General features: G+C 34.1%; 1 protein-coding gene across 2 annotated transcripts in view; it reads left to right on the forward strand.

Moving 5' to 3' along the window:
- Positions 1-14,681, forward strand: part of LOC150076227 (protein arginine N-methyltransferase 6-like) — a 235,802-nt gene that overhangs the window by 55,812 nt on the left and 165,309 nt on the right. For both annotated transcript variants that reach the window (XM_090387157.1, XM_090387156.1), the window contains 3 exons: positions 1,205-1,338; positions 4,832-4,873; positions 11,778-11,878. In XM_090387157.1, the coding sequence (XP_090243283.1) occupies positions 1,205-1,338; positions 4,832-4,873; positions 11,778-11,878 (277 nt within the window). The remainder of the gene's footprint in view (positions 1-1,204; positions 1,339-4,831; positions 4,874-11,777; positions 11,879-14,681) is intronic.

Here is a 14,681-nt window from a genome sequence, read left to right on the forward strand (position 1 = left end):
TTTTTTTTTTTTTTTTTTTTTTTTTGTATCTTAAAACCTTAATATTTCTATTTCTAATTTCCTTAGCTTTCCATTGATATGTTATGTGTCCACATTATCCTGTTTATTACATGAGAAAATTTCCTTGATCACGTGTTCATATTTTCCACTATCCTGGAAAAACTACTGCAATTTTCAGAGATTTGAAAATTTTTCTTCTAGTATAGAGCTAAGACGAAGCTCTGTGCAAAATTTCATTAAATTTGGTCCAGTAGAAGATAAATTATTGTTGCCATCATACAAGTATGATTCCAATAATACAAGTTACAGTAATTTGCTTCTGGTGGAAGCTGAAGATGATGTCACATCTTCAGCTTTTCGCATGATGGTCTTTTGTTACAAATTTTTTGGAATAATGCCAGTAAAAATGTTTTTAACGTCAAAATATTAAAACATATATATTCGATATCGCTAGTTACTTCCATTTTCAGATTTATTTCAAATTTAGTGTGCTTCACACCATGCAAAATTTGAAATTATGTATGTTCCTTCCTGCAAGATAGCATCCATCTTGAGAGAATATTGAGTTTCATATTTCTTATGTGAATACAATAACAAACCTTACATGAACAAATCTTGTAAGACTGCAGATATTTATAGAATTAGTAGGAGAGTAACACACGACTTTAAACTATAATCAAATGCATAATTTGAAATGTAATAATGTGGAAATTTTGCATCAATTGATACTGTTCACTCTAATTACAAACTTGTGATGGGGAACAAGACAGGCTTCTGTGCAATTACTTTGCATAAACAATAAAAAATCACTTTAGATACTACTTAGTATCTAAAGCGATTAGAAAGCAGTAAAAGTTTGACTATATTTAAGAAGATAGAAAAAATTTAATCAACTGACTATTAATGTAGGATTGTTATTTTGGAAAGGATTCTAACTATTACTGTAGGATTGTTATTCTATTTGGTTGAAGGAGTTGCTTTTACAATCCTTGTGAACTTCTGTGGGAATTATTGACAATGATTAAAGACCCTGTGGTTATTATGGTTTTGTATTCATTCTAAAATTTGTCATTGTATATCTGGTATACATTGCATTCAAACATTTCTTTTAAATTTATTTGTGGTATAGTAAGTTGAATGAATTTTTATTTATCATTCTTTGCTGTTTAATAAAGTGAATATTAAATTAAGAATATTTTTACAGGTTTTATGCTGATCTTTCAATTCACAAAGCAATGATTGAAGACTATACTAGAACAAATACATACAGAAAGGCTATATTATCAAATTATAAGTATTTTTATAAGAAAGTTGTAGCTGATGTAGGAACTGGAACAGGTAAGGAGAATAATTTTTGTTTATTTTACAAAATATTCAGTTCAAAGGTCATATTACTTACTTACTCCATGGTGCTTGGGCCGCAAATGTCCTTGACCACCTCAACAGCTAAATTCCACAACTCTATTATGTGCAAGCTCTCTACCATTCACCTCTCCTCCAAAAGTTACGCTAATATCTTTCTTTATATCATCCTCCCATCTCAGGGGTGGTCTGCCAGCTTTTCCCAGTTGGGATTCCTATGAGCATTTGATGGATGTGTCTTCTGTCATCAGTATTTATAGCATGTCCAGTCCACCAATTTTCTAACCTTTTATGATTTGAATTATACTTTCACTTCTATATTTCTCCTTTAGTTCATTGTTTTGTAACTCTCTAGGGATTTCATATTGTTTTAGTCCAAAGATTGTTCTTATAATTCTATTTTTGAATTATTATAATCTGTTTTCTGATTGTTTTGGGAGTGGCCAGGTTTCACGTCTATAGGTTACAGTAGGTAATATTATTGTTCTGTAAATCTTTATTTTCAGGTTTTGAAGGTAGGATTTTTTTTGAATTGCGTAAAAGCATATTTTACACTCTGAATCCTGGAATTAATTTCTTTTGTGATATTGTTGAAATCATTCAATGCTTCCCAAGTACTTGAAGCTTGACACTTTTTCTCGACTGTTTGATTTTCAATGTTGTTGTTGTTGGGGTCCTCATTATTCTTATTTCTACTAAGTTTAAGGTATTTTGTTTTATTGTTGTTTATTTTTAGGCCAATAAGATTAGCTTCTTTTTTTCAACACTATTAAATTAGAAATGAAGCTCTGTATACCATCACTGACCAGGCATATGTCATTTGCATATGCAAAGGTCTGGTGTAGTCCATTCAGGTGTACTCCTTTCCCTCTCTCTTCCACTTTTCTTATTACTGTAATATGACCTTACTGTAATGGTAATGTAATCTTACTTTACTGTAATATGATCTTATCTTAAAGATCATATTACAGTACAGTAAACTAACTTATTTGCCAGAGCATATGATTTCTTTTTTTAAATAAAACATGAAATTATTCTATCAGTTTCCTTCTCTATAGGACTTTGACATTAATTATACCCCCAATGGCTGACTAGTTGCTATGTCTTTCTAATCTTTTTAAGTAATCCACCTTGAGGTGAGTTACTTAAAAAGAAGGGCAAAATAATTAATGTTACTATTATCATCATTACATATCTTAACTGTAATACACACCTCTCTCTCTGTCGAACTGCCTGGATTTCTTTTTCTTTCCAATGGAGCAATTGTGCAAGTGGATTCTAGATATCATAATGTAGACAAAAGTGCAGTACACTAAACTTTTATTGAAGCTCAAAAATTACACATAAAAAATTCATAAAGAAGTGTTATCATTGCAAATTTTGGAAAAATCTGATTAACATTAGTTCACTAGCCACGTAGCAAAGATTCCGAGCTTCATAAAACCAACTTGTCTATTAATAATAAAAAATGAAATTAACAAAATATGCAGGAATAATGAATCATTATTTAAAACTTTACCTAAATACAAATGCATCTTATGCAACAAATGCATTATGGAACTATTTGACACCTAAATTGCAGCAAATGCATTTTGGAAGTATTTGACACTTATTTTCTGGCAATATAACCATCGTAGAGTTAACACAATGAATGCTTTGAAATCTGCTAGACATGAGAAAAAAATGGAATAACTTGCTAAAGAACTAGTAAACCAATGCCCATAACAAATATAAACTTGTTTTCAAAACAACATTTTAAGATTTTGAATTGGAATCTTTGAGATTTGGTCTAGGCTATGTAATATAAAAAACAAAGTTTTTCCCAGTAAAATAAACTATAGTTGAAACTATGGCTTCTTTTACTGCCATAGTTGAAACAATGGCTGGAAAAACATTTCAAAAGTTTAATTTATTAGGTTATATTATTGCCTGTTTTCAGTTCTAATACACATATACAGTGGATTCCAGTTATTTGGGCCATTGGTTAATCGGGGCAGCCGTTTATTTGGGGCAAATCTTAAAAAACAGAAACCAATCGAGAAAATAGCCAGGGTTTACTTCGCTTAATTGGGACAGCATGCCATTTAATCGGGGCAGGAGACCGCAGCACTGGAGATTACCCTACGATTGTCTCCGATGGTACCATGTGGTTCGGTCAATTCTGGAGGTCACAACCATAAAACAATTAGCAGTCATCTGTTTATTGGGCTTTTCTGTTAGTGAAACGGACAGTAAACTTGATCTTACTGAATTTGTGATAATGCCGACAGCTGGAATTCTGTGAGTTATTATGGTGAAATGTGTTTACACTTCCATGAAATCTTCAATCATATAAAAAAATTAATTTTAAGATCTTCTCTTCATTCGTATTTTTAAAGCTTTGTAACTCGTTACTCGGTTCTCACTTGCACATATTGTGTTACTTGCAATTTGTGTGTGCCGTGTTCTTTGCTATTGATTGCTTATCTTTTTACTGTTTTAAATTTTAATCCCCACCCACAAATGTCAGTGAACAGAAATGTCAACTAGTTCGTATGTACGTATTACAGTACGTATTAATTATTCCAATTATCACGTATTATTCCAATTATCACGTACCTTACCAATTTTTTTAATTGGTAAGGTAATAAAGGGTAAATTTGTGCTTAATATATCTTTGCTTTTATAGCCTGTGGATAATATTCCTCCTATTTTTGCTAATTATAATTGCTGTTTAATAGAATTAAAATTCAATTCACAAACGTGATTGCAATGACCGGTGATTACTGCACATCGTATAGTGAATGGTACTTTACTATGTCGAGTTCGTCGTAACGTGATTTGATTGTACAGTGAACCTATTTATGTGAAACTTCGGATAATTGGGGCAGCTGCTTAATCGGGCCAAAATGCACTATGTGTCCCGATGTGTCCCAATAACCGGAATGGACTGTATTTCCAGAATAATGTTTGCAAAGAAGTGAACAAAACAAATTAGATTGAATTATATCTGTATCTACTCTGAATACTTGCAAAACTTTGAGCATTATGCTTAATAATAGACATACTTGTGTTAACAGTTTTTTGAGTTTAAACTTATTTCTGTTTGCTAGAGAAATTGAGGGAAGTGACCATAAGCCTTAGATACTCATATATATATATATATATATATATTATCTACATATATAAAATATTTTCTTCCTGCTGTGCAGTGGTGCAGTTGTTGAATTCTAGGATAAATTATTTTAACATAAGTGGTGCAGTTGTTAAATTCTAGGATAAATTATTTTAACATAAGTTAAAATACAAGTATTGCTGCTCATTACAGTAAGTACAGCAGTTAAATGTTACTCTTGCAAATTTCAATAACTTATGTTTGGAATCATTAACAACAACAAAAAAAAAATTTGTATTTTTGCATTTTTAATTTTGAAGAACAGGAGAAGTAATTTATTTTTGATGAAACATTTCTTTTTAATTTTTATTTCAGGAATACTTAGTATCTTTTGTGTGCAAGCTGGAGCAAAAAAAGGTATTGATAATATAAGAAATAACTTATGTTTTAAGCTCTTTTTTTTGATTCTCTTTGATTTAGAGTAGTAGCCATATAAATTGCGTAATTATAAATTTTTTGCCAAACAATATGTTAAAACTGGAATAATTGTTTCTGTAGACCGAATTTTATTATAAACTGATCAAAAGGGTTTAAATATTGCATTCTATTGATAATGGAAATTACAAAACCAATTGATTTAAACATTTATTTTTAAAAAAATTGCAGAATTACACATGACCATGTTGATCCGTATTCTGAGGTAAAAGTGCAGATCTTTTATAAAAGGTAAGTATTTTGTTGGTACACTATCCTGAGCATTACCTTGCACTGTGGAGCATGATTACTACATATTCTTGATGGTGATCATCAGCCATTTTCAATCCACTGCAGGATGAAGGCCTCTCCAGCAACTTTCCAGTTCTTCTGTTTTGTGCAATGTACATCCATATACTACCTACAAACTCGTGAATTTCATCTGTCCATCTCCGTCGTTGTTTTCCAGGTTTTCTACTAGCTCCTCTTGGGTACCATTCTGTTATTTTCTTAGTCCATCTGTCATCATGTCTTCAAGCTATGTGTCCTGCCCAAGACTATTTTAGTACTTTAGTTTTGATAAGAATGTCCTTTACTTGAGTCCTAATACTTTAACTAATCCACGTGTTTCTCTTTTTATCTAACAGTCTGATTCCTAATATAATTTGTTCCCTTCTTCGCTGTGTAGTTTTCAGCCTCTCTTCCATTCTTTTGGTGAGTGCCCAAGTTTCGCTTCCATAAGTCATGGTGGGGAGTATACATTGGTTCAGTATTTTACATGTCAGATAAATTGGGATATTGCTCCTCAGTATTTGATTATATTTCCTGAATGATATCCATCCAAAATTTATTCTTCTCTTGACTTCCAGCCATTTATCATTATTACAGCTAATGACTTGACCCAGATAAGTATATGAATCCACTTTTTCAGTTACTGCTCCTTCAATGATTATATCCCTTTCTGTGGCATACTTGTTCATCATTACTTTTGTTTTACCATATTTATCTTTAGTCCGAAATCCTTACTAACTCTACTTAACTGATTAAGATTTCCCTCTAATTCTTTGAGATCATGGCATTATGATCATAATGTCATCTGCAAATCGTAAATGTTTTAGGTACTCTCCATTCACATTGATTCCTTTCTGCAACCAATCTAATCTTCTGAAAGCTTCCTCAAGGGCAGCAGTAAACAACTTCGGAGATATTGTGTCTCCTTGTTAAACTTCTTTCTTAATTTTAAATTTGCTACGGTCTTTGTCTAGTCTAATAAAGGAGGTAGTGTTCTCATATATTTTCTTCAAAATCATAATATATGGTGTATCTGTGCTTTGTCTTTCCAGTGCCCAAAACATTGCCTTATGCTGTATGAAGTCAAATGCCTTTTCGTAATCCACAAATGCCAGGCATAATGGTGTTTTATATTCATTTGCTTTCTCCATTAGCTGTGATATTACGTGAAGGTGATCCATAATTGAGAATCCTATCCTAAAAACCAGCTTGCTCTTTTGGTTGATTCTCATCAAGTATTCTTTCTGATCTGCTAGTAATGACCCTTGTGATCAACTTGTGGATGTATGATAACAAGCTAATTGGTCTGTAATTTCCAATTTCTGATTGGAAATTATAGACCAGTATGCAGCAAAACTATGATTGCATTATTCCACTTTTTAGGCTTCATGCCTTTTCTAATGCATTTTTTGAAGAGTCTTGCCAGTTTCTGTGTCATGTCTCTTCCTCCCAATTTTAACAACTCTACAGTAACTTCATCTTCCCCCCCTGGGCTTTCTGATTCTTCATTTTCTTCAAAGCATGTTCTACCTCATCAGGAAGGATATTGGGTATGTCATATGTGTTACCAATTTCTGATCCATCTTCCCCATTGCTGGGGAAGATGTATCCACAGTGCATCCAGGCATCATTTCCTTGCTCCTTGTATAATTCTCTATAGTAGTCATCTGCTATTTGAATTATGTCTTCTCTGCTATTTATAAGTACACCATCTCTATTCTTCAATTTCAGTATCATTTGTCTTTCTGGATTACTGCTCATATCTACTGATTTAAGTCCTTTGTTTTCCCTTAATGCTTGTTTTACTTTTCTTGTGTTAAATCTTCTTATGTCCTCTCTGAGTCTCTTTCTAATGGCTTTGCATAACTCAGTATACCCAATTTTGTCCTTGTCAGTGTTTATCTTGCTCTTCATTTGTCGTCTTCGGTTCATCATGACAAGTGTTTCTTGACTAATTTTTTCTTCTTTGGATTTCATTTTACTTATAGGTTTCTTGGGCTTTATCACTTTCAGAAAGTTGTAGTATTCCACGTCGATATCTTGGTCCTGAACAGTCTGCAGAAGTTCTTAAGTTCCAGTACATACTGCTTTTTCTACACTTCTGTTATCTCAAAGACATTCGTATTATTTACTCAAGTCAGTTTTTTTCCTTTCTTTTCTTACGTCTGTATCAAGTATTCATCTTACCATTCTCTGATCACTTCTAACATTGTTCAGGACAGTAACATCATTCACAATATATCTTCTGTTAGTGAGGATGAAGTCAGTTTCATTAGTTGTTAATCCATTTGGGCTCGTTCATGTTCACCCTTTTTTTGAAAAAAGTGTTCATTACTGACGTTTCTCGAGATTCTGCAAATTCCACAAGTCTTTCACTCCTTTCGTTTCTTTCACCAATTCCAAAATTTCCTATAGTTCCCCTTTCTGCCCTGTTTTTATCTCTTTCCAACCTTAGCATTGAGTCCCCCATAATGGGTTTTCTGCTCATCCAGACTCTCAATTTTGGTGTACATTTCTTCGACCTCTTCATCATTATGGCTCGATGTTGGTGCATAAATCATTATAACCTTTGGCTTGTACCTCTTAGAAATTCCAAGAAGGGGCACCCTTGGTGATGTACTTTTGAATTCCAAAATGTTGTTTTTTATATCTTTATGGACCAGAAAGCCAACTCCACCTTCGCTCCTTTCACTGTTTCCATTGGTGTACAGCATATTTCCACTTGATAAACTTAAGTGATTCATTTCTTCTTCTTGTTTCAGCCAAACTGATGATATTCCAATTTACATTTTCTAATTCCTTTTCCAGTTCTAATATCCTATTTTCACCGATGAGCAATCTTATGTTGTAACAGGCCAAGTTCAGTTTCTGTGCACGGCAGCCTGGTCATACCCAGGTATTCTTAGCACCATCTGCTTCCACTCTGATCCTCTCATTGCAGTAAGAGGGGGAGTTCAAGCTGCTGGGGACTCAGGGCCATTTGTTTTGTCGTGCTGTCATGTACTGGAGGGTTTGGTCTTTTCCTCTTCACGCTGACCAGGTGTCTTGAAGAGAACCACTCTACATGTTCATTGCCACCTAAGTGACATAACAGGGTTTACTATTGAGAAGGTGTGCATGAGTGATTTTAGGGAGGCAGGCCAACTGGACTTCTCCTAAATCTTCTGAAATAGAAAGATATTGGATCCATCAGTGTTTTAGACTGAGTGTCTGATGATACACAGAATGCCTGATACCCTCTAAGCCCCATTCTTGATGTTATTATTGCTAATTCATGGTACCAGATATGAATGATGGTTCTTGCTTGTTAGTGTCTTTGTAGCAGTTTTCTGTTTTATAACATATTACCAGTTTTCTGTTGGGATTTAAATCTCAGCTGTTTCCTGGTTACAATAAGCATTGGATAACAGTCTTGCATGAAATTCTTCATGTAAAGATAATACAGTGCTTCGCATGATTTAATCCTTAATATATGGAAACTGCCACCATCACCTGCAGTGCACATTCACAGAGAAGACTTACTGTATGTCACATTTAACCTATTTATGAGGTTTGTGCCTGCTTCTGGGCTAAAATGCTTGTATAAAGTTATGAACATTATGTTGGTTAAATGGTACTGGCATAGGCCTTTTTTTTTTTTTTAGGTTGGGGATTATCCTCAATTATTTTCTTTGATCTTGTATATAACTTTTAATTTTTGATATTTATGTTAATTTTTAAATTTAACGAGATTACTTGTTTTGTTTACTTTGAAAACCTCAAAGTATTGTTTGATTACCTCAATGTGATTATCTCAATTGTTTGATTACCTCAAAATGTGGTTGTAGAAATAGGGTTGTAGAAAATGAAAAAGACCTGGGAGTAATTGTGCAGTCAGATATGAAGTTTTCTGAGCAATGTAGACAGGCTGCAAGGGTAGGTCATGGGGTTTTGTCAATGATATACAGGAATTTTGCTAGCAGGGAAAAGGAGGTGGTTACCCCTTTATATAAGGCAAGCCATGCCTTGAGTACTGCATACAGGTCTGGAGGCCTCATTTTAGGAAGGATGTAGATTTGCTTGAGCATGTACAGAGAAGGGTAACAAGATTGGTGAGGGGAATGAAGGGATCCTCTTACCAAGAGAGGCTTAAGTTTTGCAAATTGCAGCAGCTGGAGACTAGGCACCTGCTAAGTGATTTGATTGAGGTGTATACTTGAATGGATTGAGCATGCTGAATTCTGATGGGATTCTTCCACTTGCTCAGATTACGAACCTGAGTGGGCATAAATTCAAATTGAGGAAAGACAGTTGTAGAATATATGTGCAGCCTTTAGCCAGCGGGTGGTTAATTGTTGGAACAAACTTCCATCTGTCGTTGTGGAAGTTGATAGCTTAAATAAATTCAAGGAGGAACTGGACAAACTTTTAGAGGGAATGGTTGTGTGAATTTTTTTTTTTTTTTTTTTTGTTGATGCTACATTAGCTCATATGCTTGCTTTTCTTGCATCAAATGCCACTATTACTATAACATTAGTCATGAAGAGTGGTATCCATTAATAACCATTCTGTCTTCTCCCGCTCAACCATCCTTTATTTAGAGCAGTAACTTGCCCTTAATGCTTCCACTTTGCTCCAATCCAGCATGGCAGTATTTTATGTGCAGCAGTATCAGAAGTATATGATAACAAAATTGTTTTGCATCCAGTTCCTTTGTTACTGCATAGTATCCAATCAGATTGGTCAGACAAAATCATCCCTTAACAAATTCATGCTGTGACTGCAGTATAGTTGCATTCCTGTCTAGATGGTACTGCATTACTTCTTTAACCAGAGACTCCATTATTGCCCTGGAACAGAAGTTTAAGCTAACAGGTCTGTAATTACTTTTGTCACCTTTTGATCGCCCTCCAGTCATCTGCAGTCCATAGGGAATTCTCCTGAATTCAAAGAGGCTCTCATGATTATGATTAAGCATTGGCTTGCCTCCTTGGTATCTCTCTTAATATAATTGAATAAATGATTTCCATTTGAGGCATCTTTTTATTGTTAAATTTGTTTAATTAGAAATATGTACTTAGTCAAAGCTTAATAAAGAGACGGCACTCAACAAAATAATCCGTTGTGGTTATTTGAATTAGGGAAGAGTAGTGTGAGAAATCATTGATTGAACTAAAATCAGTTTAAAAATCACGATTAGGAAAGCGTAATTTAAAAAACTTAGCCTAGAGGAGGGGAAGGTGCACCATATCGTCCTCTAGTTGTCAATTACAATACTGTATAAATAAAATATCTTAGGATTAAAAATTAAAATTATTCCTTTTTTAATTTTAATCCTAAGATATTTTATTTATACAGTATTGTAATTGACAACTAGAGGATGATATGGTGCACCTCCCCCTCCTCTAGGCTAAGTTTTTTAAATTATGCTTTTTTAAATTACGCTTTCCTAATCGTGATTTTTAAACTCTGATTTTAGTTCAATCAATGATTTCTCACACTACTCTTCCCTAATTCATGTAACCACAACAGATTTATTGAGGTGAGTGCTGTCTCTTTATTAAGCTTTGACTAAATACATATTTCTTGTCATGAACTTCGGCATTATAAGCTTCTGTTAACTCTTTATTTGTTTAATTATTGTTCAATTTTTTCACTTCAACATTTTCTCTTCCACTTTACTCTTAGTTATCACAAAACCATTTAGCTTCCTGTTAGATTTTGATGAATTTTTGGCATTCCCTTCCCTAAAGAATGCCTCGTGCATGAATGTAGTTGCAAAATTCTTATTCAGTTTGTTAGCAACCTGTGCAGAATCATCAACATCAAGTGAATCAATGTGATTCAACCCTTTCCTTATACTGTTAACATAAGTAAGGAAGTCTTGGTTGCTCTTGTAATTTTTTTTCCCACAGACCTCTCATGCCGACCGGGCTAGCCGGGTGGGTAAAGTGCCTGCCTGGCAACCCAAAGGTCGTGGGTTCGAATCCCGCCTCGGGCGTGGATCAAAGTACTGCAAAAAAACCTTGGGAGGTGCATTATGGCCACAGAAGCTGGTGCGCCAACAACTATTAAAAAAAAAAAAAAGACCTCTCATAATCTGCCTTAGCTTACCTAACCATATATAAATTTGTATCATTGTATAAATTAGTTATGCTAATATTAAATAATTTTCTTCTTTAGGAGAAAATTATTTAATATTAGCATGCAAATTTAAACCAATTTGCTTTATTCAGTTGACATTAAATAATTGTCTTCTTTAGGAGAAAATTATTTAATGTCAACTGAATAAAGCAAATCGGTCTAAAGGTGATCGTGCTTTATTTGGACTCAAGGTACATATTTCTCTCTGTATGGTTAAATTTTTAGTTAATAACAAAGTGTCAAATAAATTTCTGAATTAGTTATTAATGAGTAGTTATTAGCTAAAATTTTTTTCCTTTGTTTTAGCAGAAGTGTGTGTCTGTCTGTATGTGTGCTGTTGAGTTTCTGAAGAATATATGTAGTGTAATATCCGTATGTCTAAATAGAATTTAATTTGTTCACTTTTTTTTTTTTTTTGTTTTGTTTTGTACAGTGTATGCAATTGAAGCTAGTACAATTGCAGAAGAGGCAAAGAAAGTCATTGCTGCTAATAATATGAAGGATAGAATTGTGGTTTTAGAAGGGAAAGCTGAGGTATTTTAAGTTTAAAATTTTCCATTGCTATTAGTTTTACAATGAATAAATGGTAAAACAATTTTTTTAATGCAAGGTTGATTAATATTTACATACTTTTTTTTCCCAACTGTGTACAGACGATTAAAGTTCCTTAGATTTTTTTATTTCCCGCCACTCACTGACAGGATGCTTTATTATGGGCTTCTTAGGAGGTTTAAAAAAAAAGAGAGATTTGACTAGCATGATGTTACTGTTCAGACACTTCTGAACAAAACTTAATTATACTATGTTATAATAAATAAATGATACCACTAGATACAGTCCTTATGAGATTGATCCTGAATACTGTCTGGATTACTGCCTTCATTTGTGTTTGGGCAGCGATTCCCAAGTTTGGTTTTGGGTGGAATTGTTTGACAGATTTTTTTAAATGAGTGTTATAGCTATTAGTTTTTCTAATACTAACTACACCTATAATTAAGTGTAGTAGTAGTAGTAGTAGTAAGAGAAGAAACATGTCTGTTATGGCATCTAAGAATAAAATCTTGAAATTTTAAACTCCTCACCGTGACTTATACAGTTCACTGCTAATATTTGTGTTTATTGCTTAATTATAGCTGGATCTGCTTTGTGTATGGCAGGTTGGGCCTATTTCATCAATATCAGATGGATATCCATATACTTTTAGATTACAGTACAGGAACTCCCAGACTTACGTAAGGGTTGCATTCCGTGGAATGCTACGCAAGTCGGAATTTCCCCCATGCTTGTGCGGCACTCACAACTGTGCTTGCTGAATTGATTGAATCAAAAAAGAAATGTTCGACAAACATGTAAATAGAATTATTTATTGTATTTATTCAATTTTATCTCATTCACAGGAAAAATTACAAAAGTGTGCAATTTAAAAAATTTTAAAATTATAAAATTACAAAAAAAGAGAGGAGATGGGCATAACATCAGTAAGTTTTACCTCTCGAGCATTTTTGCCAGAATCTACGTCTTCAGCTGATAAGTACACTGCTGCGGAGGTTGAGGCTGTGGAGATTTAGAAGGGGTCTGCTGCTCAACCTTACGAAAGAACATATTAATGGATAACTGGATGGTGGCTTTTTTTCTTTTCATCGTAGATTTCTTTGTAGCAAGCAAGCATATACCATTCACACCTCTGTTAACTTTTAAGAATCGTTCACTGTCAGGATCCATCTTCTCAAACCTCGCCATCACTGATGCAATTCCGCGAAATGCCATTGCCATCTCTCTGGTGACGAAGTGTCTCGGCTCCTCATTTGGTTCATCTTGAGCTTTGTCAGCATTTTCTTCTTTCACTATTGCTGCCTGCAAGTCAATAAGTCCTTCTTTAGATAATTCCTTCTCTTCTTCCTCTATTAACTCCTCCACGTCTTTGGCATCAACCTCCAACTGAAGTAGCTGTGCAACCTTTACAATCTTATCTGTAACCTCTTCATATGATTCTTCTTTTTCAAATCCTTCGAAGCCTTTTATGTGCTGTGGGCATATTTTCTTCCATGTGCCATTTAAACAACTTTTAGTAATTTCCACCCAGGCCTTATTAATGTTTAAGATGGCATGGTAAATATTGTAAGATTTCCAAAAGTCTCTGAACATAATTTTTCTCACTGTCTACTGCAGACAATGCCCGAGCAAATGTTGTGCATAAATAGTATGCTTTTAAATTTAAAATAACACCTTGATCCATAGGTTCAATGAGTGAAGTCATGTTTGGCGGTAGAAATATGACTCTCACATCCAAATTGATATCATCTAGATGCGTAGGATGTCTAGGAACATTATCTAATAGAAGCAAAATCATGAAAGGAACGTTGTTATCTTTACAATATTTTTCAACCTCAGGAATGAAGCAGCATTTAAACCACTCCTCAAAGAGAGATATTATTATCCATGCTCTCTGGTACGATCGGAAATGCACAGGTAGGGTGGCTTTATTGATACCCTTAAATGCACAAGGATTTCCAGAATGGTACAAAAGCAGTGGTTTTAATCTGTAATCTCCTGCTGCATTAGCCCCAAGAGTGTGGCCCTAGCTTTCGATGCCTTGAAACCTAGCATTGTATTTTCCTCTTTGGCAATGTACGTTCGATCTGGCATTTTTTTGCAATACAGAGCAGTTTCGTCAATGTTAAAAACTTTGTTCAGTAGCCGCCTTCATCAATAATTTTTCCAACACATCACAAAATTTATCTGCAGCTGCAGAATCAGCACTGGTGACTTCACTGCATACTTTAACATGGTGGAAACCAGTGCGATGCTTGAACCTATTAAAACACCCGTTGCTTGCCACAAACTTGCATTGGGGTTCGTCGTATTTATCCTTAATATCTTTATAAATACCTGTTGCTTTTGCTTGAATGGTCATTAGACTCTGTGACACTCGCTTCTGAATCTGATTTTCCATCCATATTATTAACAGCTGTTTCATCTTTGATATAGCACCTGAACACTTTTTTTTGTGATCTCTGTTGATCCTTTGACTGTCCTTTAAAATAGTATTCGCTGTTGAAGCAGCGAGACCTAATTTCCTTGCAATAGATGACAAACTCTGTCCTGCTTCTTAATTAATCATCTTCATTTCTAAATCAATTTTGTTTCGTTTACTTGCACTTTTCATTGGTCACTTTCCCTTCATTGTAATACATAAATAGGAATGAAGAGAAGTTTCTGAAAATTTGTTTTTTATATGATTGAAGATTTTAGTGAAGGGAACACATTTCTCCATAATAGCGTAAAAACCCACAGAATTGCAGTTATCGGTATTATCACAAATGCAATAAGGTCGAGT

The sequence above is a fragment of the Mastigoproctus giganteus genome, chromosome 13, assembly GCF_048544385.1.
Source record: "Mastigoproctus giganteus isolate SK-2022 chromosome 13, ASM4854438v1, whole genome shotgun sequence".
Taxonomy (NCBI): domain Eukaryota; kingdom Metazoa; phylum Arthropoda; class Arachnida; order Uropygi; family Thelyphonidae; genus Mastigoproctus; species Mastigoproctus giganteus.